Source organism: Heterodontus francisci, chromosome 8, assembly GCF_036365525.1.
Source record: "Heterodontus francisci isolate sHetFra1 chromosome 8, sHetFra1.hap1, whole genome shotgun sequence".
NCBI lineage: Eukaryota > Metazoa > Chordata > Chondrichthyes > Heterodontiformes > Heterodontidae > Heterodontus > Heterodontus francisci.
This window is the reverse complement of record NC_090378.1, coordinates 111389888-111412219: the sequence shown is the minus strand read 5'-3', so window position 1 is coordinate 111412219 and position 22332 is coordinate 111389888. Positions and strand designations below refer to the sequence as shown.

At 44.6% G+C, this 22332-nt stretch overlaps 1 protein-coding gene across 2 annotated transcripts in view; it reads left to right on the top strand.

Annotated features, from left to right (window-relative positions):
* Positions 1–22332, top strand: part of LOC137372589 (pre-B-cell leukemia transcription factor 1-like) — a 697223-nt gene that overhangs the window by 591049 nt on the left and 83842 nt on the right. For both annotated transcript variants that reach the window (XM_068036530.1, XM_068036529.1), the window contains exons 4-6: positions 1824–2014; positions 16355–16490; positions 21325–21484. In XM_068036530.1, coding sequence (XP_067892631.1) covers positions 1824–2014; positions 16355–16490; positions 21325–21484 — 487 coding nt within the window. The remainder of the gene's footprint in view (positions 1–1823; positions 2015–16354; positions 16491–21324; positions 21485–22332) is intronic.

Below are 22332 nucleotides of genomic sequence, written 5' to 3'. Positions count from 1 at the left end.
AGATAGCCAGACTCTGTTTCCCATGGTAGGGGTGACTAAAACCAAAGGGCATAGATTTAAGGTGAGCGGGAGGAGGTTTAAAGGGGATCAAAGGGGTACATTTTTCACACAAAGAATAGTGGGTATCTGGAATGAGCTACCTGAGGAGCTGGTGGAGGCAGGAACTGTAGCGACATTTAAGAGGCTTCTGGACAGGTACTTGAATGAGCAAGGCATAGAGGGATATGGAATTAATGCAGGCAGGTGGGATTAGTATAGGCATTATGGTTGGCATGGATGCGGTGGACCAAAGGGCCTGTTTCTATGCTGTACGACTTTCTGACTCTGTGACTCTATGACACAATACAGTGGGTCATGATAAATAGCTTTTTTTCAGATTGGAGGATGATAGACAGTAGTGTTGCCCCAAGGTTCAGTGGTAGGACCACTGCTTTTTTTGATAGGTATCAATGATATGGATATTGGAATACAAAGTACAATTTCAAAATTTGACGACGGTGCCAAACTTAGAGGTTTGGCAAACAGTGAGGATGATACAAATCGACTGCAACAGGACATAGATAGGCTGGCAGAGTGGTAGATGGAATTTAGTACCGAAAAGTGTGAAGTGGTGCATTTTGGCAGAAGGGATAGGGAGAGGCAATATAGACTTAACGGCACAGTTCTAAAGACTATCGGGGGACAGGGATCTGGGAGTTCATGTGCATAGATCTTTGATATTGACATATTGAGAGAGTGGTTAGTAAAGCATATGGGATCTTGGGCTTCATAAATAGAAGTTTTGAGCACAAAAGTAGGGAGGTTATGCTGACATTTTATAAAGCTCTGCTTCGGCCCCAAGTAGAGTATTGCATCCAGTTCTGGTCACCACAAGGAAGGCTGTGAGGATCCTTGAAAGGGTGCAGAGGAGATTTACCAGAATAGTTCCTTGGATGAGGGATTTTAGCTGCAAGGATAGGTTGGAAAAGCTGGGGTTGTTGTCCTCAGAGCAGAGGAGATTGAGGGAAGGTTTGATAGTGGAGTACAAGATTATGACAGGTTAGATAAGGTAGGCAAAGAAAAGTTGTTCCCATTAGCTGACGGTACAAGGACTCGGGGACACAGATTTAAGACTTTAGGCAGAAGATGCAGGGGGATGTGAGGAAGACCTTTTTTACACTTCGAGTGATAATGACCTGGAACTCGCTGCCGATGAGGTTGGTAGAAGTGGAGATGATGAATGATTTCAAAGGAAAATTAGATGGGCACTTGAGGGAAATAAACTTAGAGGGCTATGGGGATCGAGCAGGGGAATGGGACTGAATGGATTGATCAACAGAGCGCCAGCATGTAGTTGATACGCCAAATGGCCTCTTTCTGTGCCGTAATGATTCTATGACTATAAAATTTGACACTGGGCCACAAAAGGAGATATCATATTAGGAAATATTAGGTGGCTAAAAGCTTGGTAAAAGTAGTAGGTTTTAAGGATCATCTTTAAGGAGGAGAGGGAGGTGATGAGGCAGGAAGGTTTCAGGAGGTAATTGCAGAGCTTAGGGCCTAGGAAGCTGAATGCACTGGTTGCACCACTGGTACCCAGTCAGATTTCGGTTGGTTTCCATGGCAGCAGGTTGTTCAGGTACATGATCCCTCACCAAACCACCCACACAATTATATCTCGCAAGCAGCCATGGATAAAAAGTCGTCGATGGCAAGGTTTTTGTGATGTGCTCTCAGAGTATGACTCTGGATTGCAGTGCCAGCGCGGTCCTACTCTGCCAATGTTTCACAGGAGCCTATGCCTCCATCAGTTCTCTCATTGCTTCTCACCTCATCTCTTACAGGCCTGCAATGAGTTCACCACACACGTAATGAACCTACTGCGGGAGCAGAGCCGAACGCGGCCCATCTCCCCGAAGGAAATCGAGAGGATGGTCAACATCATCCACCGGAAGTTCAACTCCATCCAGATGCAACTCAAACAGAGCACGTGCGAGGCAGTCATGATACTCCGCTCACGATTCTTGGATGCACGGTAAATAGACTTGATGTGTACCATTTTAATGCAGTCAGTGAATTTAATGAAAGAGAAAGTAGCTGAAGACAATGGGGACTCCATGTTGCTACATTATCATTGCTTGAACTTACAGAATAAAAACAAATAGAGCTCATGCTATAAGCAGAGTTGGGGGGTGGGCGGGTTGGGTGCGGGGGGGTGGTGGCAGGGAGTTCTGCAAAAGGGAGGTGTCCTCTCATCTCATGGAGTTGGATCAAATTTGGCCAGGACACAAATAGTGCTTTAGGCGGTGATAGAAAAGTTGTAAAATGAGGGCCCCTTAGACCTGGCTTTAATCCAATGCTGAGCAATGATCGTGGCTTCCTCTCCATTGAGATCGATTAGATTGGAGGTGATGAATCTTAGCATTAGACGAAGCCTTAGGTTTAAGTATGCAAATGGAGGCTGACGTTTCAACTGGACACCATATTAAAGATCTTCAAAGTGGACAACTAATCAATTTATATCATAGAATTATAGAAAGATACCGTATAGAAGGAGACTATTTAGCTCATCACGTTGGCTCTTTGAAAGAGCGATCCAATTAGTCTCACTCTCCCTGCTATTTCCCCTTTTCAAAATGATATCCAATTCACTTTTGGAAGTTACTGTTGAATCTGTTTTCACTACCCTTTCAGGTAGTGCATTCCAAATCACAACAATTCCCTGAGTGTAAAATTTCTCCTCACCTTCCCCTGGCTTTTTTGGCAATTATCTGCCAGTGGAAACTTCCTTTAACCTTCTCTGCTGCAAGGGGAACAACCCCAGCTTCTCCAGACTCTCCACAGAACTAAAGTCCCTCATCCCTCTTCCCATCTGGTAAATCTCCTCTGCACTCTTTACAGGCCCTTAACATCCTTTCTAAAGTGTAGTGCCCAGAATTGGACACAATATTGCAGCTCAAGCCAAAGCAGTGATTTATAAAGGTTTACCATTTATGGCTTTATTTATAAAGCTCAGGAACTCGTATACTTTTCAACAGCTTTATCAACTTGCCCTGCCCCCTTCAAAGATTTGTGTATGTGAATCCCCAGGTCTGTCTTCTTTTGAACCCCCTTTAAATTTGTGCACGCTCTTTTTAATATATATAGATATATACATCTAAGAACTGGTATACTAGTCATGTTCTTCAAGAAAAAAGACTTGCATTTATGTATCACCTTTCACCATCCCAGGACATCCCAAAGCTCCTTGCAGCCTGTTAAGAGCTTTTCAAGTGGAGCCATTCTTGGAATGTTCTAGCACTAGGTGTCACAGATGCATTGAGCAATGCCTCATAACCTGATTACAGCACGGATGACAGATTTGAAGGGGCATTAACTAGTCAACTTCAGTACTTTGACTCTCAGCCTATATGGCTATCTTAAAAAGCAGACACAGAAACTTAAATTGACTCCTGGAGGTTTAATTTCCACAATAACATGCTGCTTAGTTAATTTTGTCCTCCTCATGCTTTTTAATACATTCATTAGTTAGACTCCCTAGTTTTAGAATCCCTGGCCTAACAAGGACAAGAACATCAGCCTTCACATTTCAGGTCTACCTTTGCCTTGACACTCGGCAAAGATAAAGGAGGAGATAGATCTAACAATGTGTTGTAACACTACCCTTTTATCTCTCAGATCTGTGCTTCAATAGTCCATTGATGGCATGAGTTGAGAGAGGGCTTCAAAGAACAGCTTTTCCTTCTATGCAGTGGCTGCATTAATCCTATGAAAACTGCATGTTTGAGGAGTTTGTCTGCAGCATAAAACTACACTGGAAACCCAGTTCAAAAGATTTGTACGTCACTCAATGTATTTAGTGGTTACTTGACTGCTGCAGCGCTGGTCTGGTTCTGGGGCTAAAGACGCACTCTACATGGCATCCAACAGAACTGGTCTCGATGGTGTCATTGAAATCAAATAATTCACTGCCTTTAAGCTCCATTCCTACAGTCAGGCTCATGTGCAAGACTATATGGATCAAGTAGAAGTAACAGGAAGTGGTCATCGAAGACGACTAGATCAGAATCCCGTGATCCATCCTGGGCAACAGGCAGAACAGGTCATAGAATCATAATCATTTTCGGCACAGAAGGAGGCCATTCAACCCATCAGGTCCATGCCGGCTCTCTGCGGAGCTACTCAGTCAGTCCCTCTCACCTGCTCAATCCCTGTAGCTCTGCAAGTCTATTTCCTTCAAGTGGCCATCCAATTTCACCTTGAAGTCATTGATTGTCTCCGCTTCCACTACCCTTGTGGATGGCGAGTTCCAGGTCATGACCCAGTGGTGAAACATAGATTGATACAGCAAAACAGGAAGCTATTCGGCCCATCTTGCCTGTGCTGGTTCTTTGAAAGAGCTATCCAGATAGTCCCACTCCCTTGCTCAACACTTACTGCATAAAAAGACACTCCTCATCTCCCTCTTTTTTTTAACCAATTATCTTAAATCTGTGGCCTCTGGTTACTGACACCCCTGCCAGTGGACACAGTTTCTCTATTAAAGCAGCTCGGAATTTTGAACACCTCTGTTAAATCTCTCCTTAACATTCTCTGCTCTGAAGGGAACAATCCTAACTTCTTCAGTCCCTCCACATAACTGAAGTCCCTCATCGATGGTATAATTCGAGTAAATCTGCTCTCCACCCTCTTCAGGGGTATATAATACTTGGATCTAATCAGTACAATCACATACCTGTAAGATACCTAGAAAGTGAAAGCTACCAATCTGTCGCTAGTTCACATGGTTTGATTTGGTTTGGTTTAACCTTGCTTGTCATGATGTGGCTTGGTGTAATTCAGAATGTTTTGGCTTGACTTGGTTTTGTTTTGCCTGCCTTGCCGTTGACTAGGCTTTGTTTGGTTTGTCTTGCCTTGTCTAGGTTTGCTTTGGAATTGGAGGTCTATTTAATCTTGATTCAGTATCTTATCCTCTGACGTTGCATTGTAGAATAAGGCCTCTGGGAGAGTGCCCATCATCTACCCATTTCTTACTCTTTCTCACCTCCTGAATGAATGAACATTTTGGCACCGATATTACCTCGGAGATGCTTAGGGAGCAGGGGATCTGATATCATGTGGGAATCCTGGATGCACATTTAGTGCATCTGTCAGTGACATTTTAGCACAGCCATATCAATATATTACCCCCAATCACATGTGCTCTAATTTTGTTTACTATCCTCCTGTGTGGGACCTGATATAAAGCCTTCTGAAAATTCAGATACACCACATCCACTGGTTCTCCTTTATCTATGCTACAAGTAACATCCTCAAAAAACTCCAACATCTTGACAAATACATGAATAGGAAGGGAATAGAGGGATATGGACCACGGAAGTGCAGAAGGTGTTAGTTTCGGCAGGCATCAAGATCGGCGCAGGCTTGGAGGGCCGAATGGCCTGTTCCTGTGTTGTACTGTTCTTTGTTCTTTGTTTGTTGGTCAAACATGATTTCCTTTTCACTAATCCATGTTGACTCTGCCCAATCATGTCATTATTTTCTAAGTGTCTTATCTCATGAGTTATCACATCCTTTATAATAGATTCTAACATTTTTCCTATTACCGTCAAACTAACAGTCTGTAGTTCCCCATTTTCTATCACCCTCCTTTCTTAAATAGTGGGGTTACATTTGCTACTTTCCAGTCTGCAGGAACCTTTCCAGAATCTATAGAAACCACCAATGTATCCACTATCTCTATAACTACCTCCTTCAACACTCTGGGATGTTGCTCATCTCATCCAGGGGATTTGTCAACCTTCAATCCAGTTTATTTTTCAAGTACGACCTCTTGATTAATACTGATTTCTTTCAGTTCCTCATTTTCACAAGTCCTTTGGTTCCCTAGTATTTCTGTGAGATTTCTGTATCTTTCTCCATGAAAAAAGACACAAAGTAATTGTTTAGTTTCTCCGGTGTTTCCCTATTCTCCATTATAAATTCTCCTGTGTCCATCTGTAATGGGCCCACATTTGTCCTCCCTAATCTTTTCCTTTTCAAATATCTAAAGAAGCTGTTACAGTCCGCCTTTATGTTTCTCGTTAGCTTGCATTCCTTTCCCTTTCTTTGTCAATTTCTTGGTCATCCTTTGCTAGATCCTAAATTGCTCCCAATCCTTGGGTTTACCACTTTTTCTGGCAACCTTATAAGCCACTAACTTTGATCTAATGCAATCTTTAACTTCTTAGCCACAGTTGATTCATCTTTCCTGTTGGTTTTTTGTGTCTTAGGGGAATGTATATTAGATGTAGACCATGTAATACTTCTTTAAATACCAGCTATTGCCTGTCTACCATCAAATCTTTTAATGTATTTTCCAATCCACCATAGCTAACTTGCCCCTCATACCTTCGTAGTTTCCTTTGTTGAGATTTACGACTCTAGTTTCAGAATTAACTATATCACTTTCAAACTTAATGTAAAATTATAGCATATTATGGTCACTATTTCCCAAAGGCTCCTTTACAGCAAGGTTAAATACGAAATCTAAAATAGCCTGATCCCTAGTTGGTTCTTCAATGTACTGCTCCAGGAATCCATCTCATACTCACTCCAGGAATTCATCTTCCACAGCATTAGTGCTGATTAGGTTTACCCAATCTATATGTAAATTGAATTCACCCAGTATTACTGCATTACCATTGTTACATGCACCTCTAATTTCCTGATTTATACCGTGCCCAATATAACCATTACTGTTTGGCGGCACAGTGGCGCAGTGGTTAGCACCGCAGCCTCACAGCTCCAGCGACCCGGGTTCAATTCTGAGTACTGCCTGCGTGGAGTTTGCAAGTTCTCCCTGTGTCTGCGTGGGTTTCCTCCGGTTGCTCCGGTTTCCTCCCACAGCCAAAAAGACTTGCAGGTTGATAGGTAAATTGGCCATTATAAATTGCCCCTAGTATAGGTAGGTGGTAGGGGAATATAGGGACAGGTGAGGATGTGGTAGGAATATGGGATTAGTGTAGGATTAGTATAAATGGGTGGTTAATGGTCGGCACAGACTCGGTGGGCCGAAGGGCCTGTTTCAGTGCTGTATCTCTAAATCAAATCTAAATCAAATCAAACAACTCCCACCAATGTTTGCTGCCCCTTGCTGTTTCTTAGCTCCATCCAAATTGATTCTACATCTTGCTCCTTCAATCTAAGATAGTCTCTCAATAATGTACTGATCTCATCCTTTATTAAGAGCGCTACCCCACTTCCTTTTCGTTTTTGCCTATTATTCCTAAATGATGAATAACATTATTCCATATTCTGATCCTATTTGATGCTTGCCTTCGCTTCATTTGTCTTCTAATTTTGCTTGCTACTTTTCTATTTCCTGTTACCAGTTTTGCTTCCTGACAAATCTTCGCTTTCTGCCACACTCAGATTATCAATTCCTTTATTGCTTCCTTGCTCTCTTGCCTTCACTCTCTCTAAATTATCATATCGTCCCTCATTTGATCCCTCATCCCCACTATTGTTTAAAGCCCTCTTTACTGCCCTGGTTAAATGACTCGCCAGAACACTGGTCCCAGCATGGTTCAGGTGAAGACCATCCCAATGGTACAGTGCCCACTTTCCCCAGTACTGGTACCAGTGCCCCATGAATCAAATCCATTTTTCCCACATAAATCTTTGAGCCCCCATTTAACTCTCTAATCTTATTTACCCTACTCCAATTTGTTTGTGGCTTAGGTAATAACTCAGAGATTATTACCTTTGAGGTTCTGCTTTTTCATTTAGCCCCGAGCTGCTCATACTCTCAATGCAGAACCTCTTTCCAAGTTCTATCTATGTCATTGGTACCCACATGTACCAACTGGATCCTCCCCCTCCCACTGCAAGTTCCTCTCCAGCTCAGAGTAGATGTACTGAACCCTGGCACCGGGCGGGCAACGCAGCCTTCTGCGCTCAAGGATCTTCAGCTCAGTCTTCTCGCTCTGGGCTACAGTGAACTGTGTCTATCGCCCTGACTGTACTGTCCCCTACTACCACGACATTCCTATTTACTCTCCTTGCTTGAATGGCTTCCTGTACCATGGTGTCATGGTCAGTTTTCTCATCCACACTGTAGCCCTCGCTCTCATCCATACAAGCTGAAAGAACCTCAAACCTGTTGGACAATTGTAAGGGCTGAGGCTCCTCTACTTCTTCCTCTGGATCCCCTTACCTGCCTCACTCACAGTCACACCCTCCTGTCCCTGACCACTGACCAAATCAGAAGACACTCTCCTATGGGGTTTGACTGCCTCCTGGAACAAAGTGTCCCGGTAACTTTCCCCCTCACTGATGCATCGCAGTGTCTGTAACTTGGCTTCCAGCTCACTGACTCTGAGCCAAAGATCCTTGAGCGCAGACACTTTTGCAGATGTGGTTGTCGTGGATTACACTGGTGTCCATCAGCTCCCACATGCTACAGCTGCAACACATCACCTGCCCTGCCATCTTTATTGTGTTTTAACTAACTATTTGATTAATTAACTTATAATTAATAAACCCCACTATTACTAAGCCCCACTACTAATAAGCTTTACTACTGCTGGTAAACCTTACTACAAATAATAAAACCTTACTAATAAATCACCCAAGTCTCAGAAGATTCTTATTCTTATTATTCCAATTAATGTTACACTAACCCCAAACAAAATTCCTTCGTTTAGATAAGAGAAAAAGAGAAAATGTTCACCAACCAATCACTTACCTTCTTTGCTGGAACGTCACACGTCCATTCCTCTTTCCCGCTCTACACTGAATTCCCATCTGAACTAAATTCCCACCTTCACACTCTGACTACATCTCACTCTGGCAAAGTCATTGGCTGGACAGATAGACTTTATCTCTCAGCCGAGAATATACCATTTGGATAGTATTAAACATATGTAAGAGAAACTGTAACAGATCATATTTAATGTAATCTCCCCGTGCCTCTTTCAGAACAAGGATACTTTAGGAGTAACTTGCGTCCTTGAAAAAGCATCTGCCATCAGAACGACAACCTCATGGAATCCTCTGTCTTAACTCAAGTGACAGTACAGTGAGAAAAGTAATTGAATTGCTTTCTCTCCTTCTATTAATTTTTTGCCAGGCAGAGAGAGTGAGAATGTTACCTGGAAGTCTTGTATCCCTTAACTGATTAATCACTAGATCAAACAGACAGTACTGGCCAATCTGATAGCAGCAGCAACTTGTGACAGGTAAACTGGAAAGCCATTTCCCCACCCATATCCAAACAAGGCTGCACATTGATTCCACAAGTGTGGTTAAAGATATTAGAGAAGAAAAGGAACTCAAAGATACCCTAATTACATAGCTGTAAGTGGCAGAAATGTATATTCCAACTCCGTCAGATCAGTAACCAAATTAAAATGATCACAAACCCAAACTCCCTTTTGAAAAGGAGAGTCATCCTGTGTTTTCAGGCTTTAAAGTGTGAATCAGAGTAATTACATTAAGGGAAACTAAACTGAGGCAAGAGCAACCACAACAGATTTCACCAGATTACAATGTTCTACATAATCTTGCACCGACTCCTTCAGAACAATGAAACTCGAGCACTGTTTGCAGTTCTCTAAACACCGGGTCAACCGTGGCTCTGTGGGTAGCACTCTCACATCTGAATCAGCAGATTATGGATTTGACTATTACAGAGACTTGGGCAGATAATCCAGGCTGAACTCTGTTACAATACTGAGGGAGTGCTGTACTGTCAGAGATGCTGTCTTTCAGATGAGATGCTTTTTTTATATACTTTTATGGGATGCGGGCGTCGCTGGCAAAGCCAGCATTTGTTGCCCATCCCTAATTGCCATTGACAACTGAGTGCCTTCCTCGGCCATTTCAGATGGCAGTTAAGAGTCAACCACATTGCTGTGGGTTCAGAGTCAAATGTAGGCCAGACCAAGTAAGGATGGCAGATTTCCTTCCCTAAAGGACTTTAGTGAAACAGATGGGTTTTTACAACAGCCGATAATGGTTTCGTGGTCTCCATTAGACTAGCTTTTAATTCCAGATTTATTAATTGAATTCAAATTTCACCATCTGCTGTGGTGAGATTCGAACCCTTCTTCCCAGAGCATATGCCTATATCCAATTTCCTTTTGAAACTATTCATTGTCTCTGCTTCCACCACCCTCACCCTCAGTGAGTTCCAGGTCATTACTGCTCTCTGTGTAAAAAAGCTTTTCCCCACATTCCCCTGTACCTCATGCCCAAAACCTTAAATCTGTGTCCCCTGGTACTTGTACCATCAGCTAATGGGAACAGCTTTTCTCTGTCTACCCTGTCGAAGCCTCTCATTATCTTGTACACCTCTATCAAACCTCCCCTGAATCTCCTCTGCTCCAAGGAGAACAAACCCAGCTTTTCCAACCTAACACCCCCCCCCCATCCCTGGAACCATTCTGGTAAATCTCCTGTGCACCCTCTCAAGGACCCTCACATCCTTCCTAAAGTGTGGCAATCAGAACTGGATGCAATACTCTAGTGTGGCCTAACCGGAGTTAGACTTTCTTTTTCTTGGGTTTTGAAGAGAAATACTTTTACACCAAAAAGGACATGGATTGGGAAATCAGTGGGCCGGATTTTATCCCTGCGATGGGGGTCCCAGTTCAATGAAGAATGAAGGAGGGCAACCCAGGAGCATCATCAGGCATACCTCAACATGAGGTGTTAACCTGGTGAAACTACAACCCAGGACTACTTGGGTGCCAAACAGCATAAGCAGCATGCAATAGACAGAGCTAAGCGATCCAATAACCAATGGATCAGATCTAAGCTCTGCAGTCCTGCCACATCCAGTCGTGAATGGTGGTGGACAATTAAACAACTAACTGAAGGAGGTGGCTCCACAAATATCCCCATCTTCAATGATGGGGGAGCCCAGCACATCAGTGCGAAAGATGAGGCTGAAGCATTTGCAACAATCTTCAGCCAAAAGTGCCAAGTTGATGATCTACCTCTGCCTCCTCCTGAAGTCCCCAGCATCACAGATGCCAGTCTTCAGCCAATTCGATTCAATCTGTGTGATATCAAGAAACAATTGAAGGCACTGGATACTTCAAAGGTTATGGGCCCTGACAACATTCCGGCAATAGTGCTGAAGATTTGTGCTCCAGAACTTGCCGCACCCCTAGTCAAGCTGTTCCAGTACAGCTACAACACTGGCATCTACCCAGCAATGTGGAAAATTGCCCAGGTATGTCCTGTACACAAAAAGCAAGACAAGTCCAACCTGGCCAATTACCGCCCCATCAGTCTACTCTCAATCATCAGTAAAGTGATGGAAGGTGTCATCAACAGTGTTATCAAGCGGCACTTGCTTAGCAATAACCTGTTCACTGACACTCAGTTTGGGTTCCATCAGGGCCACTCAGCTCCTGACCTCATTACAGCTTTGGTTCAAGCATGGACAAAAGAGGTGAGGTGAGAGTGATTGTCCTTGACATCAAGGCAGCATTTGACCGAGTATGGCATCAAGGAGCCCTAAACTAAGGTCAATGGGAGTCGGGGGAAATCTCCACTGGCTGGAGTCATAACTAGCGCAAAGGAAGATGGTTGTGGTTTTTGGAGGGGGGTCAATCATCTCAGCTCCAGGACATCACTGCAGGAGTTCCTCAGGGTAGTGTCCTAGGCCCAACCATCTTCAGCTGCTTTATCAATGACCTTCCGTCAATCATAAGGTCAGAAGTGTGGATGCTCGCTGATGATTACACAATGTTCAGCACCATTTTCAACTCTTCAGATACTGAAGCAGTCCGTGTAGAAATGCAGCAAGACCTGGACAATATCCAGGCTTGGGTTGATAAGTAACATTTGCGCCATGCAAGTGCCAGGCGATGACTATCTCCAAAAAGAGGAAATCTAACCATCTCCCCTTGACATTCAATGGCATTACCATCACTGAATTCCCCACTATCAACATCCTGGGGTTACTATCGACCAAAAACTTGACAGGCAGAGCCATATAAATACCATGGTTGCAAGAGCAGGTCAGAGGCTAGGAATCCCACGGCGAGTAACTCACCATCTGACTCCCCAAAGCCTGTCTACCATCTACAAAGCCCAAGTCAGGAGTGTGATGGAATACTCTCCACTAGCCTGGATGGGAGCAGCTCCAACAACACTCTGGAAGTTCAATGCCATCCAGCCCACTTGATTGGCACTCCATCCACAAACATTCACTCCCTCCATCACCGACGCAGCGATTCAAGAAGGCAGCTCACCACCACCTTCTCGAGGGCAATTAGGGATCGGGAATAAATGCTGGTCTTGCTAACGACACCCACATCCCAGGAATAAATTTTAAAAAGGCCGAAAGACCCCACCCTAGCCTTCCGTTGGACCCCCATTGCTATCACATGGCTGGCAGCTAATTAACTTCCAGCCATTAAGGACACTGTCCTTTTAAGGGATGAGCTCCTGCCTCAAGACCTTTCAGTAATTGGAAGGCCAGCTGTTCTGCAGTACCGGCAGTGCCACCAGGAGAGATGGCCACGTCCAGTACTGCAGGAGGTCCTGCGGATAAGAATCCAGAGAGCCCAGGCTGAGGTAAGTGGGGTTGGGGTTGCCGGGGCCAGTCAGGCAGACCCTGGTGCCTGGATGGGGGTTTGGTGAGGGTGGCGGCAATCACTGCCGGCGGGGCCCTCTGGGGGCTCTGGAATGCCCCCAAAGAAGGAACCCTCCCGCCCCCGCCACCAAACCCACTAGTAGGCTGCGAACCTTTACCTGGTGGTGTCTCATGGCAGTGAGCCCTTCACCTTCCAAAACATTGAAGTGGAGGTGGGAAGTGGCCATTAATTGACCACTTAAGTGCTTAAATTGGCCTGGGGTGGACAAAATGGCAGGGGGCCCGGGCAACGTTGGGAATGGCACCTCTTGCCATTTTGTTTGCCCCCTCTCCACCTCCATGCCTGTCTCCAAGGGCAGCACAACATCCTTTTTTTTTTATTCATTCATGGGATGTGGGTGTCACTGGCTATGTCAGCATTTATTGCCCATCCCTAATTGCCCTTGAGAAGGTGGTGGTGAGCTGCCTTCTTGAACCGCTGCAGTCCATGTGGGGTAGGTATACCCACAGTGCTGTTAGGAAGGGAGTTCCAGGATTTTGACCCAATGACAGTGAAGGAACGGCGATATAGTTCCAAGTCAGGATGGTGTGTGGCTTGGAGGAGAACTTGCAGGTGGTGGTGTTCCCATGTATGTGCTGTCCTTGTCCTTCTAGTTGGTAGAGGTCGCGGGTTTGGAAGGTGCTGTCTAAGGAGCCATGGTGCATTGCTGCCCAGTGTTTTGACCTGTGCCATCAACACCATTGAGAACACACAATCCCTGTGTTTTCCCAATAGCTGCTTATGCAGTGAATAACATTGGCTGTCAGCAATACTTGCTACAAACCACAATGAGGTGAATGACCAGGTACTCTGCTTTTCTTTTGCTGGTATTGATTGAGGGAAGAATGTTGGCCAGGCCACCAGGAGAACTCTCTTGCTCTGTCTTGAATAGAGCCAGGATATTGCTTACATCCACTGTAACCATCAGAACCGACCAATAGGTCTCCGTTTAACATTTCATTTGGAGGTGCACCTCTAACAGTTCAGCATTTCCTTCGTTCTACACTCTACATGTAAGTATGGATTATGGGTTCAATTCCCTAGAGTGGGACTGGAATCCATTACTTGATGACTCAAAGGTCAGCGTGCTAGCAACTGAGGCATGTGGATATTAATCCAGCAGTTAACCGACCCTGGCTCCACTCCTAGCAGGTCACAGTGGCACTTGGAACTCTGCATGTCGACGTTCAAAGGGTGAACTGATACAAAGAATGTTGGAGGTGCATAACTGGCACTCTGCAGTCTCAAAGAGAGAAAGAAAGGAATCTTTTCCCCCTCTTTACAGAAGCTAATGAAATTGCTAGAGCTAATTTTACACCCTTAGTGGAGGAGGTGTGTATGCAGGGTGTGCCAGTCTCAGAAACCACCACTGCAGTATCGCAGCCCTCTCACAAAGCACAGTGCCTCCGAGCACAGAACAACGGTATTATCCCAACACTTACCACTTTCATTTTGCATTGTTTTGACAATGAAAGCAATGAGGTTGTCAGTCTCAACTCCCCTTTCTGTCTCCCTGTGCTAATTCTGCTCATTCATTTCATACATATCCTGCTTTTTCATTCTCCCAGTACTTTGCACTCGTCAGCATAACATTTCATTTGCTATTCATCTTTCTGTCATTCCATTTGCCTCATCTGCTGAACCGAGGTTGCTGAGGAATGTATTTGACGATGGGATATGTATCTCTCACTGCAACATCACTACAACAGCAACATCTTGCATTTGTTTAGTGCCTTTAATGTAGTATCCCCCAAGGTGTGTCACAAGTGCATGAGATAAAATATGGTGCCAAGCCACATCTGGAGATATTGGGTCAGATCACCAAAAGCTTGGTCAAAGAGATAGGTTTTAAGATGCATCTTAAAGGGGGAGAGAGAGTTGGAGATGTTTAGGAAGGGAATTCCAGAGCTCAGGGATTAGACCGCTGAAGGCCAAAATTGCCTCAAATTTTTTTTTGGAATGCACAGGTGATTTGTTTAAGCACGTGAGCCATTTAAGTTTTTTGCATGGCAGCGTATGCTCGGTAACTTAAGGGGGCCTACTTGTGCACAGCCTTTCGTGTTGCCGAGCAACTTAGAGGGAACATTGCTGAAGGCACGGCCACGATGGTGGAGCATTAAAAGCAGGGATGCGCAGGAGGACAGAATTGGAGGACCGTAGAGATCCCAGAGGGTTGTAGGGCTGGAAGAGATTACAGAGATTGGGAGGGGCTGAGAGATTTGAACACAAGGATGAAAATCAAGGTGTTACTGGACTGGGAGTCAATGTAGATCAGTAAGCATAAGGATGATGCATGAACAGGACTTGGTGTGAGTTAGTTACAGGCAGCAGAGTTTTGGGTCTCCCAAGCCCTATATGCTGCCAGGAATATGTAGGGCTATATGACATTTGACCTTTAATAATTACCTGTAACTGCACCATTTTGTTATTCCTTTTAAAATACAAGGACAACATTACATTAACGGGATTACTAAGGCTCCTATTTAACACTTGAGCCTACAGCTCCTCCAAGTTACTTCTAGAAGGGCTGGGCTACCTCTGAGCCTGATGCAATGTGCCCAACTCCTGTCCAAGGGAGATCTGTTAACCCCCCCCTCCCCCCCCCACCACACTCCCCCCACACACTGCTACCCCACTAAACTGCATTCAACTCTCCCGGAACTTCCCCCACTACCTGACTATTGCCCATCATCTCAGAGCTGCAACTGCCTTCCCGAATTGTTTCAAAATCTGCCAAGTCTTTTTGATAGAAATATCAAAGGAAAAAGATTTTAAAAAGTGACAAAGTTGGGAAAATGCTGCCATTAAGAAAAACGTTCTCTTCAGGCCAGTTCATTATGTTGTAACTAATTTATCGATCACCTGTGCAACTGAGACCCGGGGACAACAGCATTTTAAAGCAGCTTCACAGCTCCATGTGCAGCCTGCCTCCTGCTGTGCCTAACTTGGCACGTCACCTTGGGGCAGTTACCTCAGCTTCCCATGTTGTTGCCGCAGGATTGGGAAAGTCCTCACGTCGAGCACCATGGCACTCAGGAACAGGTCACTGAAGGGAGAAGCCAACCTCTGTTACTGGCTATCCATAGCCCATCACTACACATGGGAGTCAGAATCGAAGCCTCGATCACAATTGTGGTGCCACTGGTGGCTCAGTCATTGCATGCAGCCAGGGGGCATGGGGTTTAATATCCCCAATGTATTGAGCTTGGGCAGTGTGGAGGACTATTACCCTGGGTCTCTGGGGCAGCAAGGGGATGGAGTAAGAGAAAATCGTCCAGTGTTTCTTCTCTGTATCATTCCCTGCTGGTCTGTGCTGTGAAGTGAGTGTGTGCATGTAAGTTTAGGATTGACTCATCGGCAGTCCGCTCCCCGATTGATTGGTCTACCCTCACTCTGTCTCAGGCCACAGAGATTCTGAAGTGGTGCTGGCAGCCGATAATTGTTGGTGGGGGGAGGGGAGGTAAAGAAATTGATAAATATAAGGCTTTGAGGCAGGAGCTGGAGGTGGCTCCATGAGGGCATTGGAGGTAGCTTCCTGGGGTAGGGGGATGCTCAGGGTGAGTTCGGAGGCAGCTCAGTGACACCTGAGGCAGCTCAGTGGGGGTAAAGAGAGCTCTTTTATCTTGTCGGACCAGGAGTGGGTAGGAGGCAGATACTGGTGATATCCGAGATGTTGAACGGGGCAAAATAGACAGCGTTTCTTCCCCCCTTTGTTTTCTTTTTTGAAATGTTTTTGCTTTCAGGAGAAAAAGGCGTAATTTCAGCAAGCAAGCAACAGAGATCCTCAATGAGTATTTCTACTCTCACCTCAGCAACCCCTACCCCAGTGAAGAAGCCAAGGAAGAACTGGCGAAGAAATGTAGCATCACGGTGGCACAGGTGAGGGCAGCTTTATCAGTTAAAGGAGGAGGGGAGATAACCCCAAGCACAATTTAAAACCCTTTCTCTGATAGTAGCACTGTAAAGGTTTAGAACAGTGACCTTTCACCTCTGTGTAAGTATTGGTTCAGTTGGTCGCACTCTCATCTCTGAGTCAGAAGGTTGTGGGTTCAAATCCCACTTGAGAGACTTGAGGATATAATCTAGGCTGACACACCAGTGCAGTACTGAGGGAGTGCTGCACTGTCGAAGTTGCCATCTTTCAGATAAGTCATTAAACCGAGGCCATGTCTACCTCTTAAGTGGATGTTAATGATCCCAGGCCACTACTTCGAAGAAGACCAGGGGAGTTCTCCCTAGCGTCTTAGCTGATGTTTATTCCTCAGTCAACATCACTATCACCTCATTTATTACATTGCTGTTTCTGGGGATCTTGCGGTGCACAAATTAGCTGGATGTTTTCGATTAAAACCATGGCCACACATTGTTTCAGTCAAGTGAGGAGGGGTTGAAGGGTTTTCCACTTTTCCCTCTCCTTGTTAGATCACAACAGGCTCACTTCTTTCTTAAAGTGGATGTGTTGGCCAATTCAGTAGGTGTTTGATTACTTGCTATGATCATAACCAGAACCAATCGGACAGGTTTTCTTGAGTTTAACAAAGAAAAAGGTTAACTTTATTGTACGTAAACTGAACTAATAAAAATAATAAACAACACACCAACTTACACTCTCACACACATACGAGAGGCTTACACATACACAAATAGGTTACAGAGTGGGGAAAGATAGATTGGTTGAGTTTGAGGCCATGAAAAGGTATACGGTCTGTGAAAATTGGTGATTCAGCTGGCTTCTAGCTGAATTCAGTGGTCCTGAGGCTTTTAGTTTGAAAAGGTAGATGACTGGTTCAGTTGGCCTATTAGAGAAAGCGAAGCAGATTTCATCCCACAGGGTTTCTGATTGTACCTGGAGTATGCAAAGGTAGTCAGTCAACAGGCAGGATTTGAAAGCATTCAAGCTGGATTGGAGAGAGAGAGGGGGCCCCACTTAGGGTCTGCTCATGTCAGAGTCCAGTTGCTTCTCCTCTGCTGCAGAGAAAAACACCAGCATAAAACCATAGATGAGGAGGGGCTTGTCACATGACAGTCACTCAGTGATTCAATCATAGCAGCTAGCAACATTTCTCTGCTTGCTGAAAAGAACAGGTAGTTCCTTTAAACTTTCTGGGTCTTGATTCGTGCTGGGAAATGCACAGGCAATTTCACCTCCCTCAATCACAGTCTTTTGCAATGTGGGATACAGTGTAGCAAACTAAGCTGCCAGCAATCATCCTGTTTAAAATGTTCTTTTTAAATCTCTTCAAAAAAATATATAATTTCAGATCTCCAGTCAGTGGACCAAAGAAAATTATCATCCAACAAAACACATTGGCATGACAACATCAAAAGGACTTCATTGGCTGTGAAGTGCTTTGGGACATCCAGTGGTGAAAAATGGGTTCAAGTCCAGTGGCATCTCATTCATTGAGAGCTTACTGGACTGCTGTAGGTAATGCAGATGCCACATTTGTACAGAAGGAGATCCCATTACTGGTTGTGGTGATGGAGCATTGCAAACTTCACATCTGACACTGAACTATATGGGCTGATGGCTCACTTTAAGTGAAGAATTATTCTGTTCTTCTACACTGACGTCCCACCTCTTCCTCTTCCCAAAAGAAGAAACTTTGTATTTATATGGCACCTTTCAAAGCTTCAAGATGTCATAAAGTGCTTTCCAGCCAATTAATTGCTTTTGAAGTCTCATCACTGTTTCTTTGTAGATGCAGCAATCAATTTTCACACAGTAAGGTCCCGCAAACAGAAAATGAGATAAATAACCAGTTACGTCTATTTCCCAAGATGTCGATCGAGGGATGAATGTTGGCTAGGCCCATCTCTACCCCTCTGAGCCAGGTCCATCTGGTGAGACAAAGTGTACCTGTCCCGATATTACACCAGGTCCTGACTGAAGGCCTAGGATAAGGCCACCTCGGAAATGTAGATGCAAGATCAGGACCTGCCATATCTGGGACCTGATCAAGTTTGTGACTGATTCAACCGACACCCACTTGACTCCCGACGAAGCCCATTGTAATGGCTGTGGATTTTGAGAGCCTCTTTTCAATTGTAGAACAGGTCATCTCTTGTGGCAATAGATAATTTAGGTAAATGGCTAGGCCTTCCTTCTCAGGGTCAATAATTTGCCTCAATGCAGTGCCAATGCCTCTGCCTGATGCATTGTGAAAACTCAGCAATAGTTGGAACAAGCTCGCTCAGGGTCTGTACTCAGGGCTTGTTCAGCTTTTCAAAACAGTTTCTTATTCAACTGGATTTCTCCTTACAGACCATAAATGGCTCAGCTGTGTGATTATATTCGAGTGTACCTGAACCTCCAAAGATAACCAAGCTTGTTTCTCAGTCAAGACGAAACTCCAATAATTGAAGTTGTCCACCTTCATCTGCTCAGGTCACTGTTTCCCCCACCATCACAGTGACCCAAGTACAAGACTTATACACAGCCTTGACTGTCAGCCTTGATTTGCTTGACTGGATAGTGCATGAGCTGCTATGTTATATTAACATATGTTAGGACGTAAACCCCAAGCTCTGTCAAAGTGGAATCCACCAGCTATTGGAATGTGATTGATGCATTTGTCACTGCAGAACCATTTAGCCTGGTCCTTCTTGCTGATGATGTCCATGGTTTCTGGGATGGCTAAGATTCCTCCCAGGTCACCATGTCCTCCACCTCCCTGGCTGGATGTTCCCTCACACTGTGTAGCATGAGGTGTGAGGATTTGAAATACCCCTATTGGCCTTGTGCTAAAACTGTTTTGAACAGTCTGGCTGGCTGAGAATAAGGTACAGAAACACCAACAGCAATTTCCTGGCGTGCCACTCCTGTGGGGGAGATAATGGAGGTGACGAAGTGAACTCGTCAACAGAGGCTTTCTCAGATAAGAAAGCTATAATTTTGCATTCCTATCCCTCCCGAGGGGTGGTGGCAGGATACAGAGGGACTTCCTTGGGAGAGACATGTCCATTTAGTAGATCTGATAATGAAATCTACTCCCCTCTGCAGTACTGCATTATATTGGCCTTGGGTAGGGTCCAGTGTAGATTTAAAGGACTAAAAGGATTAAATTAGGAGGACAGGTTGTAAATAGAAGACTGAGGAGTGATCTAATTGGGATGTTTAAGATGATTAAAGGAGATTATAGAGTGGAAGAGTCGAGAACAAGGGACCTAACCTTAAAATTAGTGTTAGAGTTGTTCAGAGATGATGTCAGGAAGCCCTTCTTCACACACAATCTGCAACTCTTCCCCAAAAAAAGTTGAGGCTGTGGGGCAATTGAAAGTTTCAGAACTGAGATGGATAGATTTTAGTTAAGCAAGGGTATCAGGGGTTAAAAAACCAAGGTGGAAAGATGAGATACAGGTCAGCCATGATCTAATTGAGTGGCAGAACTGGCTCAAGGGGTTGAATGGCCTTTTCCTGTTCCTGTGTTTATTTTGTGCATTGACTGCACGGCCCACCTGCTATGCCTTTCCACCACCAAGTATGGACTTGCTCAGCGAGCTTGTAAGTAGCCATACGGTTTGTCGCTCCCTGGGCGTCTTGCATTATGATCGTCCCAGTATTTTCTAGCAGCATCGTGCCACAGTTTAGATTATTTTGTGCAAGCTCAATCAACCTAGTTATGTTATTCCTGAATTGAAGAACATACTCCACTACGCTTCTGCTGCAGTCAGTCACCTTCTCCAATATTGGCCCACTGTATGGTAATTTGAATAGCGAGTACCTGGCAGTTTATTGAAGTTCCATCCTGTAGGCAAGTCACAAATATTGAAAGAAAAAAATTGCATTTATATAGTACCTTACACTACCTCAGCATGTCCCAAGGTGCTTTCCAGCCAATGAAGTACCTTTGAAGTACTTTTACAGCAATGTGATAATGGCCAGATAATGTTTTAGTGATGTTGGTTGAGAGATAAATACCGAATAGAACATTATGTTCTTTGAAATAATAAGACAATACAGTAAACTATTGGACCGTGTCAAAGCTCTGTCGCAATCACACACATTAGTGGTAAACCTAATCAGAGTCACAAAGTGCGATGATAAATACTGACCACGATCGACCATTGCTGTGAATTTCCTTGAACATTCACCGAACTTCCACTGAAATAATGGCAGCCGATCAGCAGAATTCTCCATGAGGTAATTGCCAGAGCATGTAGCTAGCTGTCCACATGCAATCGCTCCCATAGGCAGGGTATATGGACAACATGGCTAATATATTATCAGAAATGGTCATTGAAACTGGACTCCCCAAAGGGATTTGTTTTGATCAAGGACCAGTTTTATGTGGCAGTTGGACCACCAATATAAAACAAGTTGATCCAACTCATGCCATCCTCAGATGAACGGGCTGATACAGTGGGTCTATGGTCTATTGGCTTGCACAGTGAGTGGAACATCAAGAAGTGGGGTTAAACATTGACATCGCCAAAGGATTGAGAAAGTTCTCCAGTTTGAGTCAGAAGGTTGTGGCACTTCATTGAGGTAGCAATGTCCCCTCTTCCCCAACCCAGCCCCTATTTACCATCAAAATGTGGGCTGCTGCATGTATTGAAGCCAAAAGGTCTGGTACAAAAGCCTCAATGTTGTACTGCCATGTAAACTCTATGCATTACCCTTTGTGAATGGCACGCCCCACACCTCAGTGTGTCTGCTCACCACCACACACTGATAGCTTTTCCTTTTTGTCTCTTTATCACCCCCTGGCAGGTATCAAACTGGTTTGGTAACAAGCGAATCCGATACAAGAAAAACATAGGCAAGTTCCAGGAGGAAGCAAATCTGTACGCCGCCAAAACAGCGGTAACTGCGACAAACGCGACAGCTCAAGGAAGCCAAGCCAACTCCCCGTCCACTCCCAACTCCACTGGTGAGTGTTTATGGGCCACTTTGCACAGCCAGACACTAATCAGATCTAATTGAACAACTCTTAAAGGACATCTCCACCCCTCATTGTGATTATGGAGAAGCTGAAAGGTCAATTGTCATTGTAGGATGCCTCGTATTACTTCCTGGGGCATGCAGGAAAACATGTGCCAAGCAGTTTCGTCCCACAATGGTCTAAACACCTTGGGGTTAAAATAGGTGGGACAAGAATGATTGTGGTCTATAAGATCATAACTTTTGGCCAAAGCCTGTCAACATTGGAATTTTCTTCACCAATTGTTAGGGGGGCCTTGGCACAGTTGCATCTTCATTTCTGAAGATGAGAAGCTAATAGTATATCCCAAGACCAAATGAATTGGCTGTGCTTTCTCACGCCAGTACCTGTTCCATTAGACACAGAAAATCACTACAATTTTAAGTGACCTTTCAGCTTGGGCACAATTGTAATTCGATAGGAGCTGTCATTTAAATTAAATGGTACCTTGTTATGGATTAGTAAGCCTTGATGATATTAGGACGGGGTGGAGAGAGGACAGGGCGTGGGCAGAGGCTCATAAATCCCCCTCCACAGCTATCAAAACATACGCTGCTTTCCCAGTCATTGGTTAGTATTGCATGAAATTGGGTCCAATAACTACACAGTTACCCTGCTGTTCTTCTGCTCATTGACTGTTGCCTCACATCTGATCAATTCTCTGGTGATTGGTTGTCAGCTAGGATTCATTAATAGGGTTCCCAGCACCTTGAGTGCTCTTGTGCACTTTTGAGATATTGAGGAGTTTATCATTTCTGCAGGACTAGAATTGACAGCCTAAGAGAAGTGACAGCATT